The 19,331-nt window shown below is 33.3% G+C and overlaps 1 protein-coding gene across 14 annotated transcripts in view; it reads right to left on the bottom strand.

Moving 5' to 3' along the window:
• Nucleotides 1-3,238: 3,238 nt before the first annotated feature.
• Nucleotides 3,239-19,331, bottom strand: part of LOC145303656 (MAP kinase-activating death domain protein-like) — a 602,561-nt gene continuing 586,468 nt past the window's right edge. For all 14 annotated transcript variants that reach the window (XR_013873756.1, XM_080145234.1, XM_080145231.1 and 11 more), the window contains one exon: nt 3,239-3,673. Coding sequence is in view for 10 of the 14 variants with exons in the window: in XM_080145234.1 (XP_080001360.1) it covers nt 3,347-3,673 (327 nt within the window). In the remaining 4 variants the exon portion in view is untranslated. The remainder of the gene's footprint in view (nt 3,674-19,331) is intronic.

Genomic DNA, 19,331 nt, shown 5'->3' on the forward strand with positions numbered 1-19,331 from the left:
CCATCTTTAGTACAAATAAACTTGTCCAGGTTGTTTCGTTCACAAATGTGCAACAGTTCTTGTTTTATTGCCATTTAATGATAAACCCACTTAGATGCACTGTCTTGATTTGGGCTTTACCAGTTCAGGAATCATTCAAAGATTGTTTTGATAGATATCATGTTTTAGATAATCACACAGATAAAAATCTGAGTGTTAAAGTTCACTGATCACGAAACACATTCAGAATCCATACCCCTATTGAGGAGATGAAAACCAAAGTGGGCCCCTGATACTGATGCCCTGATCAGGCATAGGCTGAATATATTTGTACCAAACATGGTTATATTGCAGAAAGGATTATGAATTATATTAACAATTCCATAGGTGGCATTAGTTTCTTAGTGGTTGGGGGGGGGGGCACCCTAAATGAGAAATGTGTAACATGCAGAATTTTTTTTATTATCTTATAAAAAAAAAATACAATTATTACATAAAATAATTTTGCAAATGATTTCTTTAAAAGGTTAACGAGTACATCTTTAAGAAAGAGACATTCATCTTTTTGACAATCAAATTTGTAAATTATTTCTAGTTTATGCGATTATCAAATTAAATTCATGACTTTAGTCTTCGGTTGAAAGATTTTAAGATAAAAAAATGATTGAATTTTTTTTTTTTTTTTTTTGGTATTAGCAAATTGTAATTTTGCAATAGAAAAAAAAAAGACTTAAAGCCAAAACAAACTGAAGGCAAAAAACATGAAACCAAAAAAGGCAACTTTATCATCAGTTGCCTTTCTTTTTATTAAGTGTTTCAGTTTCTGTTTTAGAAATATCAAAAGATCAGAAAATGAAGATTACGAAAAACCATAGATTGACAAAATGGATCGTAGAAAACAAAGTACAGCACAAGGGCCCCAGCTTAATGTGCAAGTGCCTCTTGTGTATGAATTGTTAAAAACAAGAATAGCTGAAACTCTTTCAGCCTTCATTATTTTGTGGCCCCTTTATCATCAAAGATTTATCTTAATTTTCTCCTTTAATGCAATTTTGAGAAGATGCTGCTTGGAGTTGGGACAACTAATTTTGATCTATTTGTAAGTTATTCTCAAAAGTACTTAATGAAATACACTGAGTAAAATAGGCAAAAAAAAGGGGGGTTGTCATTGCAACAGCATATATTGGGCAAATAGTTAACTAACTCAAAGAAACGCGTACATGTATATATATATATATAGAGAGAGAGAGACATTTACATTTTTGAATGTCATCATACCTGTAGAATTACAAATTCATATTTTCTGAATGCACAAAATAGTATTAAAAAAAGTATTAAAAAAAAAAAATGGGGCATAACCTCAAGGTTAAGCACTAGCAAGGAAACCATTTGTATGACGACATCCAAAATGTAAATATCACAATTAATAAACATATTAGATTTTAATTTCGATAATTCAGCACTCTGGCTAATTTTTCTTTTAAAAATGCATACAATATATATATATATAAAATGTGTGTACGTAGATTTAAGATTGTATGCATGAAGACACGAGTGCAGGATGATTAATCATTTCTTAATATTGTATTCTCCAGACCTGCATTGTTTAGCCAATGCTTACAAATGTTCTATCACTGATACTGAACACTAGCAACTCATACGACCATAGGAATTGCTAAACCATGGAAGACATTGCCTCCACTAGTTATTGGCTGCCAAGATACTGCATCTTTTAAAATCGTTATACTCCTCGAAATTTGTCAAAACTACATCTGATGCCCTTTCCCATTCACGGACGCATTCATGGAAGAGTTGTGATACACCTGCATAATGTACACAATGATTTCATATCTATGACTATATAAAAAAAAGTCCCTCATTCTCAGATTGAGCACTCTTGGTTACAATATTGCCTGTTACTACTTTAGCATAATGCAAAGCTCTTTGTAAATAAACAAATAGAGCACTGTGAGAGTGACAGTAAATGTTTGTATAAAGCATTGTTAAATATTATTGCTAACGGCGCCAGTTATGTGGCCTGTTGGTTAGAGCTCCTATCGACTCCATGGTTGCTGGTTTAGTCCTGAGCTTGGGATAGGTGCTGGTCTACCAATACTGAAGAGCTGTAATTCAGTGAAACTGTGTGGGTGACTATATATCTTGTATGAAAAATTAGTTTCTTTGAATCATAACAAGTGTGATTCAAGATAGAAGATTTTACATACTCATAAGACTCAAAATCCTTTCAAATCAAACTTCATAACAATAATAAATGCTTAAAATGTACGTTAATATAAGCCACTTATATATATATTAAATAATGATAATTATAAGTTCAAATGCATTGAACTTAAAACCAATATTTTTTCAAAAGTGCTCAATACATATGTAGAGCTATCATAAGTTGAATTATATAAACATTAGAAAAAAACCAACACAGATTAATTTAAGTTTCAATGCTGTTAATCGTCTCCTTAAAGTTGACTGTTTGACTTACTGAATGTGAAAAGAGGAGAGGGTGGATGTGTACATTTGACAAATATATTAGAATGAGGAGGGGAAGGGGTAACACTATCGAAAATCACTTTTGCTAATTGTTTTTTTTATTTCTTGTTTCATTCTACTTTTTTTTATTTTATGTTTTTAGTATATTAAGCCTTCCATTTAATCATTTTTTAGTCAGTCCCTTAATCCACATCGGATTTTTCTGGTGTTTATATAATTTTGCATGCACTATATATAAAATGTACATGCACACAATTGAGCAGGAAGATAAAAAGAAATTTCTTAAAATTTGATATTCTGAATAATTATCCAAACTTGGGGGGGGGGGCAGAGAGAGAGAGAGAGAGAGAATGAATGAATTAACAAAGAAAGAAAAGAAATAAAAATACATATATGATCTTAATATATATATAACATTTTTCAGTAATTTTCCATTAAGCAAATCTCTCTTGTATTTTAACATTTTTTTTTTAGACTTTTAAAAGCAGAAAATAAGAAATCAATTTTTTCAAAGGGAGAAGAGGGGAAAGGAGAGAGGGTTGGACCGAGACTATTTCCTGTCTCTGATATGAACGACGCAGACTTGAACTGTCTAAACGCACATTTGATAAAGACTATAATAACAACAAACCTGTCAGCAATGAAAAGACACTGACAGAATGTGTGACGTCAACAAAAATTTGTAACAATTTCCAAGCGGCAAATTATGATAAATTAAAAAACATCATTTCATGTTAGAGAAAACTGTTTTAACTTTTTGTTATTTTGTTAGTTGGCATGTTCATTTTTCTGCTGCATTTCTAGAATGCAATGAAGAGATGCACAGCTGTTTTGGAAAGTAAAGAGCAAAAACTGTGCACATCTAATAGACAACCGTTGTATCTCTCTTGCTTGCATCCTGAGGAGGCAGCATTGTAATGGTGGAGGTTGAGGGACATGTGGTAGATGTAGATGTTGACGAGGAATATGACGAGGAAGAGGTGGAAGATCGTGCCCCCATAACGGGACTTGCAGACATGGAAGATGCACCGACAGAGACTGAGGTGTCGGTGTTGTTGTGATTGTTGTTGTTGCTTGTAGCCTCCTTTGCAAGATTTTCCATCGAGTGAGACTTGCTTAACTTGCCGTTCTCGATCCCGGCTGCTACATAAGAGAAGACACACAATACTGCATAACAGATCTTGTCAGCCTGAAATAATATAAGAATTAATGAATATATGAACAAACAAATTAACGAATGAAGGAATAAATAAACATGAATTTCAAAATGTACAATACATCCATAAAGGATTAAATGACTAAGAAACATATAAATGGAGAATGACTGAATTAGGGAATGAACGAATGTCAGAACAAATGAATACAGGGATGCAAGAATAAAGGATTGTTTCAGAAAAGTAGTATCCAATGAAAAGACAAGAATAAAGGAACATAGAAATATACACACAAAAAGGAGGAGTATATGAATAAAAGAATATGCAATGTAACAACGAACAAAAAGGACATGTATAAATGAAAGATTATATGAGCAAAATCAAAGAAATACAAGAGAAAAAATGTCTATTAGTGTTGGGACGATTAATTGGAATCGGAAAAATCAGAGCTTTTAAGGTATCGGAATTGGTATCAGAATTGGAAAAATTTTACCCTATTTTCCGATGCCAAAACCGATTCCTTAAATTATCTTTTTTATTTGATTTTGGTTTAAGAAACATCTTCCACTGCTTGCAGTAATAATAAAATAATAAATATTTATTGATTTAAACTTCCAGCTGTCTAGATCACCCTCTTCACAGGTGTGTTTTTACGCTTGAGAAAACATAGGCACATTTAAGATGTATTTTTACAGTAATAGGGACAAAATAACACTTTTATATTTAAATATTTAGAAATCGGAATCTGGAATTTAGTACAGAATCGGCAAAAATATTAATAACTCTTGAAGTAATTAACACATCATTATGAATTTTGTAATGCAGCTGCTAGAAGTAAGGGTGGGTAATGTACGTGATATTTAATTTAATTTAGTTTTATGTAAAGAGACAAAAAGTAGATAGAAATTTTTTATGAAAATACAGACATTTCAGATTTGTGTGAAAGTTTTAATAGATATTTACTACTGGAGTATTGTTGCCACATCTGGGTAGGAGCTGCTCAATGTGCCCTATATTGCCTTGATAGAATTCAAAACCAACTTTGAAACCTTGTAGGTGATGCCTTTTTCTTTTACCTTCAACCTCTTTCTCACAGAAGAGAGGTTGCAAGCATGTCTCTGCTCTATCTGAGCTCCAATCTATGGTCCCTCCTTGTCAAACTTTCACAAAAAAACACTCGACTAGCTACAACTACTATCAACGATTTCCCTTACTCTCTGTGCCTAAATCTAAATGCAGATTCCATGAACAAAGCTTAATTCCTAGAATTGCCTGCCTGTGGAACACTCTTCCACTGGCTTGCTTCTCTGCCAATTACAATATGGTAGCTTTCAAGTCCAATGTAAACAAGTTCTTGTTGAGCCATCCCCATAAATAATCCAAATTCTACCCAATCTAGACCATGAACGATTACAACATTTTCACCTTACATTCATTAACGTTTATCCTTGAGTTTGTATAAATGAACATTTTCATGATTAAAAGTAACTTTTATATTCTTATCTCTTGTATAAAATTGTTTTGTTCTAAAATATCGTTTTTCTCAATTTTTAATTTACAAAATTCTGTTTACATTTTAGTTAGCACTTGCTAACTGGTGACCCTTCTATTCTCTTAATGCTTCATTTATTTCCATTTCATATGCATGACCTTATATGTATAGGTTCATTTTATTTCTTTGCTAAAATATATCTTTTATACCCAGTTTATATTAAACTAGCGGGGGTGCCTTTTATATATTAAATGTCAGTATGGTTCTTGGCAATATCCAAAGATGCATTTATCGTCCAAAATGACCCTACCAAGGTCAGGGACCACGTCACACCATTTCCTTATTTCTTTTTCTGTTGTGATTTGTTAAAGAATATATTCTCAAAATAAAATGTTAAAAAAAAAAAAATGATTTTAAAAACAAAAAAAAAAAAACAAAGAAAAGTGAAACTGATAAAAATGGTGGGAAATAGAAAATGCTAATGTATTATAGGATTGCTAAAGTTTTTTACTGGAAAATAAATTCTGAAATGCAATAAACAGTAAAAAATAAATCAATTTGTATTACAATTTTGCCAGAAGATAAAAAAAAAAGCAAAATAAAATACTGAAACGATGTCATTTGTTTAAATTTTCATTTTGACATTTCAAAAAAGTAATAAAAAAATTATTTTTAAAAATCTCAAGCAAAATAAAAAGGTAATTAACTGTTGAAGATTAATTACGTTGAAAATGTCTTGGAGACGATATTACTCTCTAATTAAAATAGTTAATGCTTCGGTTCTGTGATTTACACTATAGCATTAGTAAATTGCTGATGGCGACTTTCAAATAATATATTTCATCAAACCTCATAGAATATTGGATAAAAGAAATCCTATTGCACATAATCTTCATAGATTAAATATATTAATTGTAGCAAATAATACTTTTCAGATTGAAACGATACAAGGTTCGTCAAATAATTTCCAAGTATAAAAGAAATCATTCTTGTAATGATTCAGGTTTCTTGGGAATGTTCTGATGTTTTAAAAAAGTCCCCCCCACCTAAAAAATTTGAGGAATTCATCTCCTGAAAATATTTGAAGTTTTTATAAAAGTTTCGGTAATTATACAGTTTAATCAAGACATTAAAAACTGAAAATATTGAAAAAAAAAAAGTTATATTGTATGTACTCGTTATGGAATGAAGTTTTCCAAAACAAATTTCATTTAATTTGTCAAGTAGTTTTTTTTGTTTTTTTTTTACAGTGGAAAAACACATTTTTATGACAGCACGCTGAAGGTAGCAATGTTTGGATTTTTAGAACATGCCACGGGGAGATAACTCAGTCTAAAGCACTGACCCCCACTCCCCATGCTTTTCTTCCTAAAAATTGAAACATGGCTACCTTTTGATCGGTATCATAAATTGTTCTTCGCTGTAAAAAAAAAAAAAAAAAAAGAACTACTTGATCAAATTAAGTGACATTTTTTCCCCCAGAGAACTTCATTCCAAAACGAATACGTACAACATAACTTTTTTTCCAATATTTTCATTTTTTTGATGTCTTGATTAAACTGTACAAGTACCAAAATTTATTTGTAGATGTGTATGTGAACCTATTAAAAATGACATCATTCGTTTTTCCATGCATGTGTTTTCTTTGCTAAGTAAACAGATTGAATGATATATCTTATGTAGAAGCGTCCAAGTAATTTGATAAAAGTCGATTAGTCATGCTTATGTTTGAAAGGAAATTTTCATTGGTTTGTTATACTTCAATTTAAAACAGCATTTTTGTTGATATGTCACACTTTAGTTCAATAGTATATTTTATTTGCTCCGTCATGCTTATCTTTAAAAAGAATATTTTCGTTGGTATGTCATGCTTAGATTTCATTACTAAACAGATTTAATGTAGTCATCTTAAGAATTTCTCTGTGTGTGTGAGAATGTAAGCTTTGTTGCTTTTAATGAGGACTAGCCTGGGTGCCTGGCATTGCCTGGGTGTTTGGAGGTGTGTGTTGGGCAAAAAACAAAATAAAAAAAGTGGTAGTAGGCAGGCACGAAGGCTCAAACCTGTTCTGCGAAGGAGGAAAAGAATGTGAAAAAAAAAAAAAGTGACATCTTTGCTGTTGCACCCATCGCCAAACAGGAAGTAACAAAGGTTTAAATTAAGGCTAGTCAATCGAAAAGAGGGGATGACTTTCGAAAATTTCGGCGAAAACAGTGACCTCTCCCTGTTGAAAAGTGTCCAGTTGAGGATGAAGGAATTAATGTTTTTTGCCAATTTTTCGATATTTGTCATCCAGAGAGCTGAGCTTCAAAACGATATCAATCTCGTGAAAATAGGCAGACATACAAATATACATACATTTAAACAGACAGGTGATATTTATATTATAGACTAGCCTGGGTGCCCGGCGTTGCCCAGATGTTTGGAGGTGTGTGTTGAGCAAAAAAAAGTTGTAGTAGGTAGGCAGGCTCGAACCCGTACCACAAAGGAGGAAAAGAACGTGGAAAAAAAAAAAATTGTAGTAGGTAGGCAGGCTCGAACCCGTACCACAAAGGAGGAAAAGAACGTGAAAAGAAAAATTGTAGTGTGTTCGCTGTTGCGCCTATCGCCAAACTGGAAGTGACGTAGATTTAAACTGAGGCTAGAAAATTGAAAAAAGGCAATGACTTTCGAAAATATCGGCGAAAAAAGCGACCTCTCTCTGTAGAAAAGTGTCCAGTTGAGAGTGAAGGAATTAATGTTTTTAGCCAATTTTTCGATATTTGTCGTCCAAAGGGTCGAACTTCAAAACGATACCAATCCTATGAAAATCCGTCGCCTCTCTCGAAAGTTTTAGGCAGAAATACAAACATACATACATTAAACAGACAGGTAAGATTTATATTATAGATGATTTGTAATATCTATTCACTAAAATTTTATTGTTTTTATGGAAAGAAATCTTTTTTTTTTTAATTTTGACCCTTTAGATCAGCCAGATACTTTACAGATGAAAACTGTGCATGGAAAATAGAGCCTACATGACTAAAGTTATAGTATTAATTTTGGGGAGTATATTTTCTGGCTCGTCTCTCACCATGACTTGGATGAAAGACGAGACTAAATTCTATTCCAATAGTAATGGATGCCGACCGAACCAACTTGTGTTGATGAAACTGTTAAAGTTGATATAAATTATAGAAACGATGTTTGCCATGTTAACTGAAACCCGGTTAACTCTTTTCTTTTTCATCTTAAACAGGGCTAGACAGATTTTTTTTTTTTTTTTTTTACATGGAAGTCGTCACTTATCAAGACCCAGGGGCCACTCGAGGATAAGGGTTAATGTGTGTACGGTAGTCAATGGGACAATATTGTAGTAATCATTAGTAGTGGAAATTTTGTAAATTGGATTACTGAAGGGGACGGCTCATCAAGAACTTGTTCACATTGGACTTGAAGACGATCATATTGTAGTCAGCTGGAAAGCAGGAAAATGAAAGAGTTCCACAGGCGTGCAGTTCTAAGAAAGAAGCTTTGTTTATGGAATTTACGTTTAGGTTTAGGCATAGATAAAGAGTGGGGGAAATTATTGATAGTGTTTTCAATTAGACGAGTGTTTTTGTGAAAGCTTGGCAAAGGGAGATCATAGGTTGGAGCTCAGATGAAAACAATGATAAAGCAGAGACAGGTTTGCAACGTCTCTTCTGTGGGAAAGAGGTTGCAGGGGGAAAAAAAGGGTATCCTCCACTAGGCTACAAAGTTTATTTTGAACTTTGTCAAGGCAAGATAAGCTGCTTCTAGCAGCTCCTGCTCAGATGTAGCAACAGTACTCCATCCTAGGATGTACTTGGCCCTTATACAGGTAAAGAATTGCATGAGTAGTGAGATATCTACTGCAGCAGTAGAATGACCCTACCACTTTTCCAGCGAGTTTGGCAATGAATTTGATGTACATGTTCCATTTCAGATTAGGAGTAAAGGTCAGACCCAGAAGCTTGTCAAAACATGGAGCCTTCCCAAGATGAGAGCCATTAATTTCAATTGATGCCAGATGGGGATCAGAGCATCGATGATGTAAAGATAGAAGCTTGGTTTTCAATGCATTAGATTTAATCAGCCACCTTTTTCCCCATTGCATCACATGTTCAGGATCAGAGGAGAGATAATCAGAGAGAACTTGATCATTTATGGCCTTTGAAGTGTTGCCATAGATGGCAGTGTTATCACCATAAATATCTATGAATGATCTTAGGATGTGATTTGGAAAATCATTGGAGATCAGGATTGGTTGGTTGTTTTTGTTTTATGGCATATCAACCCTTTTCAGGTTATTTAATGCAGAATCCAAAGATTTTGAAGAAAAAAATTTTTAATAGAATATATTTGTTGTTTTTACGTCGGTTTCTATTTAACCCATAGTTGGAACCCTAGCAAGTACTACCACTCCGGGTCAGAGTGGACCTGGGAGCAATGGTAATTAAAGGGTGGCTCCACACTCCCCAAAGCCCACAAGCTGGGGCCTCACCACTGGATATAGTTTAAGGTCATATCCAGGACCCCCATTGAGGGACTTTTACCCTCTGCAGGGGGGCAGTCGGCGTATTCTAATGCCCCACCGACAGGGCTGGAGATCAGGAAGAAAGTTGGACCCAGGATGGACCCCTGAGGGACTCCAGCATTAATACCGTGAGCTTCTGATTTCTGCCTATCCACCACTACTCTTATCTGAAAGAAATGATTTAATAATTGAGAAAACATTTCCAGCTATACCATAGCTGAAGATCTTGTGGAGTAAACCCCTATCAAAGATCTTTGATATGTCAAGAGCAATTGACCTAGAAAGGAATCCTTCGAGAGATTCACTAATCCTATGAGATATAACTGTTAGCACATCTGAGCGGAAACCATATTGCATGTCACTGAGGAGTTTATTTTTGCTGAGGTGGTTGACTACTTCTTTATTTAACACAGATTCCAGCTACTTACTCATGACGCACAGGAGACTTATTATTCTGTACTTAGAGGGAGATGACCTATCACCTGAATTTTTAAATACAGCGCATATTGATGAGGTTTTCCAGGGTGTTGGGGAGCAATTCTCCTTAAGACAATGCTTAAACAGCTTTGTAAGTATAAGAGTTAGTTCTGGTTGAAGCTTTTTGAGCACTATAATTGGAATGCCGTCAGGGCCAGTTGCTCTATTGGAATCAAGGATTAGATTCGTAACATCATGCACAGATATTTGTATGTCACATAGCATGTTTTCAGACACAGGAGGAAATATGAGGGATCGACGACCCTGATGGCATAGGGTAGAATTAGCTGCAAAGTTCTTGGCAAAGAGTTTGGCTTTGTCCAATAGTGATGAGATTACATCGGGTCCATTAATGATCGTTGGGATAGAGCATACACTTTTGGTCAGAACCCTGTTTGTTATTTGCCAAAACTGGTGGGAACTAAGCCACTTCTCAGCTACTTTGGACTTGACGGACTGAGGATACAACTCTCTTGCATTCTTTATTACTCTTTTACAGTGGTTGCTGGCAGTCCTGAAGGCGGGTGTAGTGTCAGTACATTACATTAGAAGCAATGGCAAAAATTGATTTCTGTGCGCAATGGCAGCAGCACATTCTGGAGAGAACCATGGTTGGCTGTTAGGTTTTTGCTGAAATTTTTTAGAGGGTATGAAACGGTCTATACTTACAATTAACAATTCTGTCAGGTCTGATACAATAGGGGACACATTCTTTTTAAACATGGAACACAGGTAGATCTGATATAAATATACGAAAGCTATCTCAGTCAGCCATAGAGTATCAATCTAAATGAACACAGATGTAGTGACGCTACTATAAAATGGCTATCTATGACACGCATCATCACAACTTAAATTCCAACTCTACAACACTTGAATAACACAAAATATATGCGGATATACTTTAGTTCTGGTATTGAGTTATGCTGGAAAAAAATTGTTTTAATTGTTCTAATTAGTTCTAATTTGACGTTTCTGAATTTTTGAGATGAGGATTGGTTATTTGTATCATTATTTATCAGACTACTGTTCTCATCTTGAGTGTGATTTTCACAATGTTTTGGTCGATATAACCTCCGACCTTCTTCTTGCACAAGGACCCGTGACGCAGTGGTTAGAGTACTGGCAAAAATCAATTGTAAAAGTGATATTCTCCTGAAGGTTGAAGGTTCAATCCTCAGTGTGAGCAACTAAAAAATACATTTGCGAGTTACTTAGGACCTCTATCCAGTCATGGTTGATGGAACAAGAGCACGCTACACCCGTGAAGTAAATAAATGGTACTGCTCGAAATTCCATCCACATTCCAGAGTTGGACAAGATACACCTGAAGAAGGTTGGAGGTTATATCGACCGAAACGTGAAAATCACACTCAAGATGTGAACAGTAGTCCGATAAATAATAATACAAATAGATCTAATTTATAATTAACTAAACAAGTCATCCATCTCTTAGCTTTATATTTCATTTGCCCATCTCACCATGTTGATTCAATCACTGTGAAAGACTGATTCTCTCTTTCCTGATAATTTACATCATGTGTTTGTACATATCGATAAATTGTCAGTTGAATGACGAATATTATGAGAACGGTTTATAACAATTATTTGTTACTATTGGATTTGAAGAGAACCATGTTGTAGTTTCCAGGGAAGCAATATTTATCTTCAAAGTGTTTGATGAGCTTCAATCTCTGGTTCCTCCGTGTAAAACTTTCACAGCAAAACCTTGTACATCTCACACCAACAGCAAAAAAAATTTCCTTTCTTTCTTCTTGCATCAAACAGAATTTCCATGAACAGAGTTTTTTTTTTTTTCTAAAGCTTCTCATCTGTGGAACATATTATCACGGAGTAGCTTTCCATCAAACTGCAACATAGCCGTCTTTAAATCTAATATCAATAAACATTTGTCCTCATAAGTCATTAACTCCTATCCTCGAGTGGCTCTTAGTTTTGATGAAGAGACAAACTTTAATAACATTAGATATAAATTAAAAACATCAATTACTTCAATCAATACTTAGCCTTTTGGCTAGGAGCAAAGTGTAGTATCTGTTCTGATACTACACTTCACTTTTTCAGTCCTCGGTCAGCGGAAGAGAAACCCTTCTTGACGGAGACAATTTTTATTTTTGTTGCTATATAGAGTGCCTCTTTTGGGAGAGCTGGATTTTCTCCACATTAAAAACTGATCTTGTGTCTAACTCTTAGGAGGCAAGTAAATAGGTACTTCAATCAAGATTTCTTTACCCCCTGCAATAGGTGATAACAAGATGATTAGTAGATAAATAATAATAAATAAGTGTTTCTGGTGGAGTTGGAGGCCGGAAGATTACAGTTCAATCTTCAGTTGAGTTACACTAAAGACTTATAAAAATTGCACTTGATGTTTCTTGGCTATACACTCAGTATTATAAAGGGAGGATCAAGAGCAAGTTCAGTAATCCTGGGAATGGAGTGGTGCTCTCCCCTACACTTTGGTATAGTAGCTAATGAAAAGGGAACCTTTGAGTAGCCGTTTACTATAATTGACCGCTTAGTTTCTGAATGATTTTTTTAAAAGATAACTTGATTAGAAAATTGAAGACGTCACAGCTGTGCAGAGTGTATGATTTTTGTTTCAAAGAGAAGCATGAGGTGCCTTTAATAAGTTTCCAGACTTTTTTGTACAGCCATTTAAAATTGTCATAAACTCTTGAAAATTCAGTATGTTATTTCTATACATCTTATGAGATGACTGACCATTTTTATGATTTCAGATGAAACAGCTACAGCAGGAATTGGAATACACCCTACTAAAGACTAATTGTCACAGCTGGCAAATTTTCAAGATGCAATGTGGATGTGAGGATATTTTAAAGAATGATGTGCAATAAAATTCTGTTTTAAGCTTGGAAAAAAAATGCGACAGAAATGTATGGAATACTTCAGAATTCTTTTCTGAATCAAGTATCAGTTATTGAGTGGCATAAGAGATTCACAGAACACCAGAGTTGATTGGCCAAATAAAGAATTTCATGGATAAGACCGTCATGTGTCTATAGAGGCAATAAGTGCAAAGTTTGATGTCAGTGTGGGAACTGTACACACAATTATTTGCGAGGAACTGAAGATGCGGAAGATTTGCGCAGAGTTTGTCATAAAGGTGCTCAGAGAAGATCAGAAAGAAAAACGTTGTCATGACAACAGGGAGATGGTTGAGCTGATCAACTCAGATCCTGCAGTTCTTGATGCTCTGGTGACCTACGATGAAAGCTGGATCTACTGCTATAAGGCCAGCACTGTTCAAATCGGGTCAATGGCATTTCCACTACGACAATGCACCGGTACACAATTCCATCCTTATCACAGACTATTTGACTAAGATATGGCCATCAAGACAGTTCCTCGCCCTCCCTATTGTCCAGACCTTGGTCCCTGTGACTTTTGGTAATTCCCTAAGCTGAAGGAAAACCTTAGAGGCTGTTGTTATGAGATAATTGAGGAGATGACAGAGGCTGTGACGAGGATCATTGGCATGCTGACAAGAGGACTTCCATGAGGCCTTTCAGAAATTGTTGGAATGATACAACAAGTGCATTGCAGCCGAAAAAGATTCCATTGAAGGGGACTAGAGTTTCATGTGTGTAATATCAATAAAAGTGCCCATACAAAAAAGTCTGGAAACTTATTGAAGGCACCCCATAGTTATCGTGAATCACATTCGTTTAAATCATACCTGATGCCTAAATAGTGGGACATCGTCTTAATCATGATTAATAAAAAATTAGAGTAAAATTTATTTTAGTTATTTATTGGCAGAGTTTTACACATAAAACTCTGCCAATAAATAACTAAAATTTTACTCTGCCTTTCTTGAATCTCTTATGCCACTCAATAACTGATACTTGATTCATAAAAGAATTCTGAAGCATTCCATACGTTTCTGTGGCAATATGATAAAAACACTGAAAGTAATGAGCAAAAACAATTAAATAAAAGGCAATTAATGGAAGTTTGCAAAGTTTAATTAAAAATTATCTTTGCTTTTACTGTTGATTTAGTATGATCCAACTTTTATATAAACTACTAGCAGGGGTGCCCAGCATTTCCCAGGTGTTTCAAGGTGTGTGTAGTACAAAAAAAAAAAAGTGGTAGTAGGCAGGCTCGAACCCGTGATGTGAAGGCGGAAAAAAAGTGAAAGAAAACCTGACGTCTTACCCTTACACCATGACGTGACCAGAAATTTAATGTAGTCAATCAAAAAGATGACTTGCAGAAATGGTGTTGCTTTTAAACACTTTTAAACCTCTCATGAATATCGTTTTTAATGTAGGGGAAAAACAGCTCCCCCCAAAAAGGGGCCACTCTGGCAGTATCCAAATAAATAGTAATTGTCTCAGTATGAAGGGTTTCTCCTACATTGATCAAGGACCAATTACAGAACAGATACTATCCGGGCAAAGGCTGGGAGTTAACGGTTGCGTTCGATTAGTTTTTTTCTTTATTTATACGAAAAAGACAAATAAACACTCGAAATGAGAGAAGTTTTTAAAACCTGATCAAAAAAAGATAGAGACGATGTCTATTTGCGAATCTTAGATATTACAATCTAGGAAGTATGCAAAAACTTCTCCCGGAATCTAACCGACGTGAGAACCCCCACCGAAAAGGCTCATTTTACTTTTTATACATGATTTGCATAATGATTATCATCTTTTATTGACTCAAAAGCGAGAGGTGTTTGTGGTGAAATGGATAACAATGTGAACTAAAGAAGTGAGTGTGCTAGGTTCGAATCCAGCCAATTCCATAGCATCACGTTCACTTATGAATCTGGTCAAGCTTCATGCAGTCACTCCTGTGAGTAACTGAATTTAGAAATTTTGAAAACAAAATCAAGCTGGTCAAAAGATGTCGTACCATGCTGATTAAAAAAAATATCTATCTTTTACTCAAAAGTAGCATTGTTTACTCCCCCCCCCGCCCGACACAAAACAAAAAAAGTGTACAAACAGAGCTGATGTTCCTTACATTTGACCGCCCCACTGACATATACTCAAGCTTGCTTAAAATACTTCCACAGATGATTTTAGAAGTGTTCTCGAGGCCTTCTTATTCCCCCTCGGCTTTACTTACAATGCTATTACAAAATATTACATAAAGTAGCTTTTAATTGTGAAAAACATTAAAAATGTACACCAAATCTTAAACTTGATATTCACCTAACTTTGATTCTTTTGTAGATTTTGCTATTATCTTAATCTGGAAAACTTGTATTTGTCAGAAAAGATATAACTTATTGAATAAAAACTTAAAATTTAATTAGAATCGTAAATTTCTCTGTTCTTTTCAGATTAAAAGAAATTAAAACATTGTTTACAAAGAATAGTCCTTTAGAGAGGAGCCCAGATTTGGAGATAGGGGGATATTCATAAGTCCCCGGTATCAATGCAGTGTATAAAATGAACCTGTTCCAAAATGGTTAAAGGTGTTAATTAGCGATCACTTCTAAGTGACAGTCTTATGAATGTTAAAGGTTCAATCCTTACTATAAGCGATAATAATTAAGACTAACATAATAATTAACACTTTTATTGGATTATGGCTGACGAAACAAGAACAATCTATTACTCTAAAGCCTCCAGTTCAAAATTCCTGATTGGTTCCCAAGTTGAACATAAAGATCTCAAAGTTCACAAAGACGCATCTGAAGAGGGTTAGTGATTACATCAGCCGTAACTCTATGAAAATAACGACCAATATGATAACAAAATAATCTACAGTGTACAAAGTATGCTAAGAAAAATATTTTTTAAAAAAGCTGAAAATCATTTATGGTAACATAAAAAAAATCTGAAATAAATTTGAAGAACATCTAAAAATCATGCTGGAAAAAAAAAACATTGAGAAATGTAGAAAAATAATGTGAAATATTCACTTAATGCAACAAATAAATAATGCAACCGATGAAAACATGCAATATAACACAAACAAAACACAAAACAAATGAAAATTAAATAACAATTAGGAGCAATTTTAATTTACTCATTGAAATCTCTAAAAATATTTATAAACATTCGGTTTGATCAAACATGGATTTTACAATTGAAATTCAATATTGATTTCTTTCTGATAATTTAGAATTGACAGTTGTCAAAGTTATGTCAAAGAGGAAAATCTTTAAGTAAAAAAATTAATGAAATTTATTTTACAATTAAAGTTAATGATTAAAAATAATATAAATTCCAATAATTTCACCAAATTTTTTGTATACAAAAAAAGTTGGTGAAATTATTGGAATTTTTCTTGCTTTAAAATTGCACTGGCTTTCAAAGAGCATCATTAATTCATTAAGCTGCATGTTTTGCAGAAATTGTGTTAAAGCAGGATTTTTAATGTCAAGATTAACAAACAAGCGAATTAATTTTAGATGTCAGAAATAGAGAAAATTTTGTGGATTATTTAAATATACATGTTTAAAGAATTTAATCTATGTTTATGTTTACAGTTAATTGATCTTTCATATCGACTATTTAAAAAGTCAACTCCTTGGTAGAATTTCATAATAACTTATGTTCCATTAAGACAAAGAAAACACTGATCATATAATGTCCTACGAAAAATTCTAAAATATCTAAAATATCAAAGAACTAATAAACAAATAAGCCAAAATAGGTTGTATATATAATGGAATTGTATTGGTTTTTTTAAGAATTATATTTTAGCTGATTGTTGTTCTTTCGCATTTAAGCTACTCATACTTCTCAAATTTGATGACAGTAGCAATGTATCTGTCCCATTTAGTACTTTGTGCTATTTACATCAGTAATATCTGGTGAATTGATACAACTATGAATTCTGATTGCTTCGTCTAAATATGGTCTGTAAATTAGAGGAAGAAGAATGAAAAGAAAAGGAAATAGGAAGAAACAAAATATTTTAAAATTTGAAGATAATATTTAAAAAAAATAAATAAATAAAATAACGTTTTCTACTATGTTGAGGGTAACTTTAACTCTTAGCTCTGGAAAAACCAATATGTTGAAGCATCTTTTTATTGGAGCTCAAATAACATAAAAAGTATATATATATATATATATATATATATATATATATATATATACACCTCTTCCTGAACACAGTTGCAACATTTGTATTACTTTTGCCTAATACACAATAATAGCTTTACTTTTCTTTTTCTTCTGTTTCTTCTCCAACTCTTTCAAACGTCCATGACATTTTTAACAATATGAAAATTATTTTATTTTACCAATTTCTGATGAAGCCTTTTAATAATAGACGAGCTATAAAATCATTTTATATGAGTCCATTTCATTCTTTTCCATTTTAATCATATATAATTGAACAATGTTTTATAGCAAATCCTACAGTGATAAAAGGAATTTTAAATTCTTTTGTTTACAATTTTCAATGTTTTTTTAAAATTTATGCTAACTAGTAATTCTTTACTTTTATTTTGGTGGTTATTCCCTCTGAAGAAAAAAAAAACAACGAATTTTTGAAACTCCATGGAATAATGGAAAACATTTTATATTTTTAGTTTGATTATATTATTTGCTGATAAACTAATAAATAATGTAAATTTTGATTTTCATTTTTTCAATTTCTCATATATACATATATATAATTAAATAATAATAATTATTTTTATACTTAAAGACACTAGTGTTTCATGCTTACGCAATCATCAGTGTAGGATGACAATTCTTGCCAATAGCGAGTTTCAAACCCAGCCACAAAGCCACCTTTGGCTCTTGCTTAGCCTCTACCTCCGGGTCACCAAACACAACATCGAAGGTGTTTGGAAAACCGATGGTATAACATCTGGAATTACGTTCTTTATGTGTAAACAAGCTTCTCTACAAGTGTCTGAGGAGGAGGTGCTGTTGCAATAAAAGTTCATTACGGGTTCAATTTTCTTTGCAGTTCATTCCTTCTTCTGCATGATCTTTGATTTGCACTGATCATATTTATTTACCTGTATTTTATCTGTTCTATTTTGCTACTTGAAATAATAAAGACCAACATTCGTTCATGTCGGTTATGAAAGGAGCCTCTGCTGATCATGATGGTAGGGTCTTTGTGTTTTTAGCCTTTCTTCTGAGTTTTTTTTTAAATTTATTTATTGGACATTATTTTTTCATGGTTTTGTTAGTACATGTAGCAATACCAGGCCCAGGCTTATTTTACATGTGATCTTGTCAAAGGGATAGTGTTTATCTATCGCATAATTAAAAATAAAAGTGCACTACAGCACATGTTAAGTGTTTACAATAAAGAATGTTGATCGATATTTATTTCAATGACATAACTCGCAAACCAAGTGTTTGGGGATGCATGTTCATGGGAACATTTTCATTATTTACACGTATAGAACATAATTCCATAGTTATAACATCGATTTTTGCAAACAGTCTGTATGAGTCTAGATGCACTGAAAAGCTGTGATACAGTGAAACTGTCTGTGGCTGACTATATACACGAGCTTCTTTGGTAGAACACCTTCATTAAATTATATTGCCTGCTATTTAGCGTAGTGCAAAGCTCTTTGTTTGTAAATAAACGAATGGAGTGCTTTAAAAGTGACAGTTAATGTTTATATAAAAACATTGTAGATATTCACTAGTGCTGATCGCATAGCTCAGTGAGTAAAACTGCCGGCTATCAAGTAGATGATTGGCTTGGGATGGGTGCTAGTCTAGCCACACTGAAGAGTTGTGTTGTTGCTAATCTGTAGATGATTATAATTAATGCTAAATTACAAGAAATAAATAAATGTTGTCATAGATGTTTTGTGTTTATCTGTTTACATATGTGTCATGTCTCATACAATCTTCTGAATAGAATAATCTTTTTGATAGTTTTTATCTTTCAAATAATTTTTATCATTGATAGCATTTGTTTAATAACCATATATGGAATACTTAGGTCTGATCAATGATTTACAAAAAATTTCATATAAAAATGTGTGCTTTACGAAAACAATCACATATAAACATTTAATATATATATATATATATATATATATATATATATATATATATATACACGTTTGTAAAGAAATATATACTTATAATGTATGCATTCAATAAAGTTATTCTAAATTGCCACAGCTCAAGTTCAATAAAAATGAATTTACACTTCAGAGCATATATAACTTCATAAAACATTGTAAATATT

The sequence above is a fragment of the Euprymna scolopes genome, chromosome 19, assembly GCF_053919585.1.
Source record: "Euprymna scolopes isolate OS-2025 chromosome 19, ASM5391958v1, whole genome shotgun sequence".
Lineage (NCBI taxonomy): Eukaryota > Metazoa > Mollusca > Cephalopoda > Sepiida > Sepiolidae > Euprymna > Euprymna scolopes.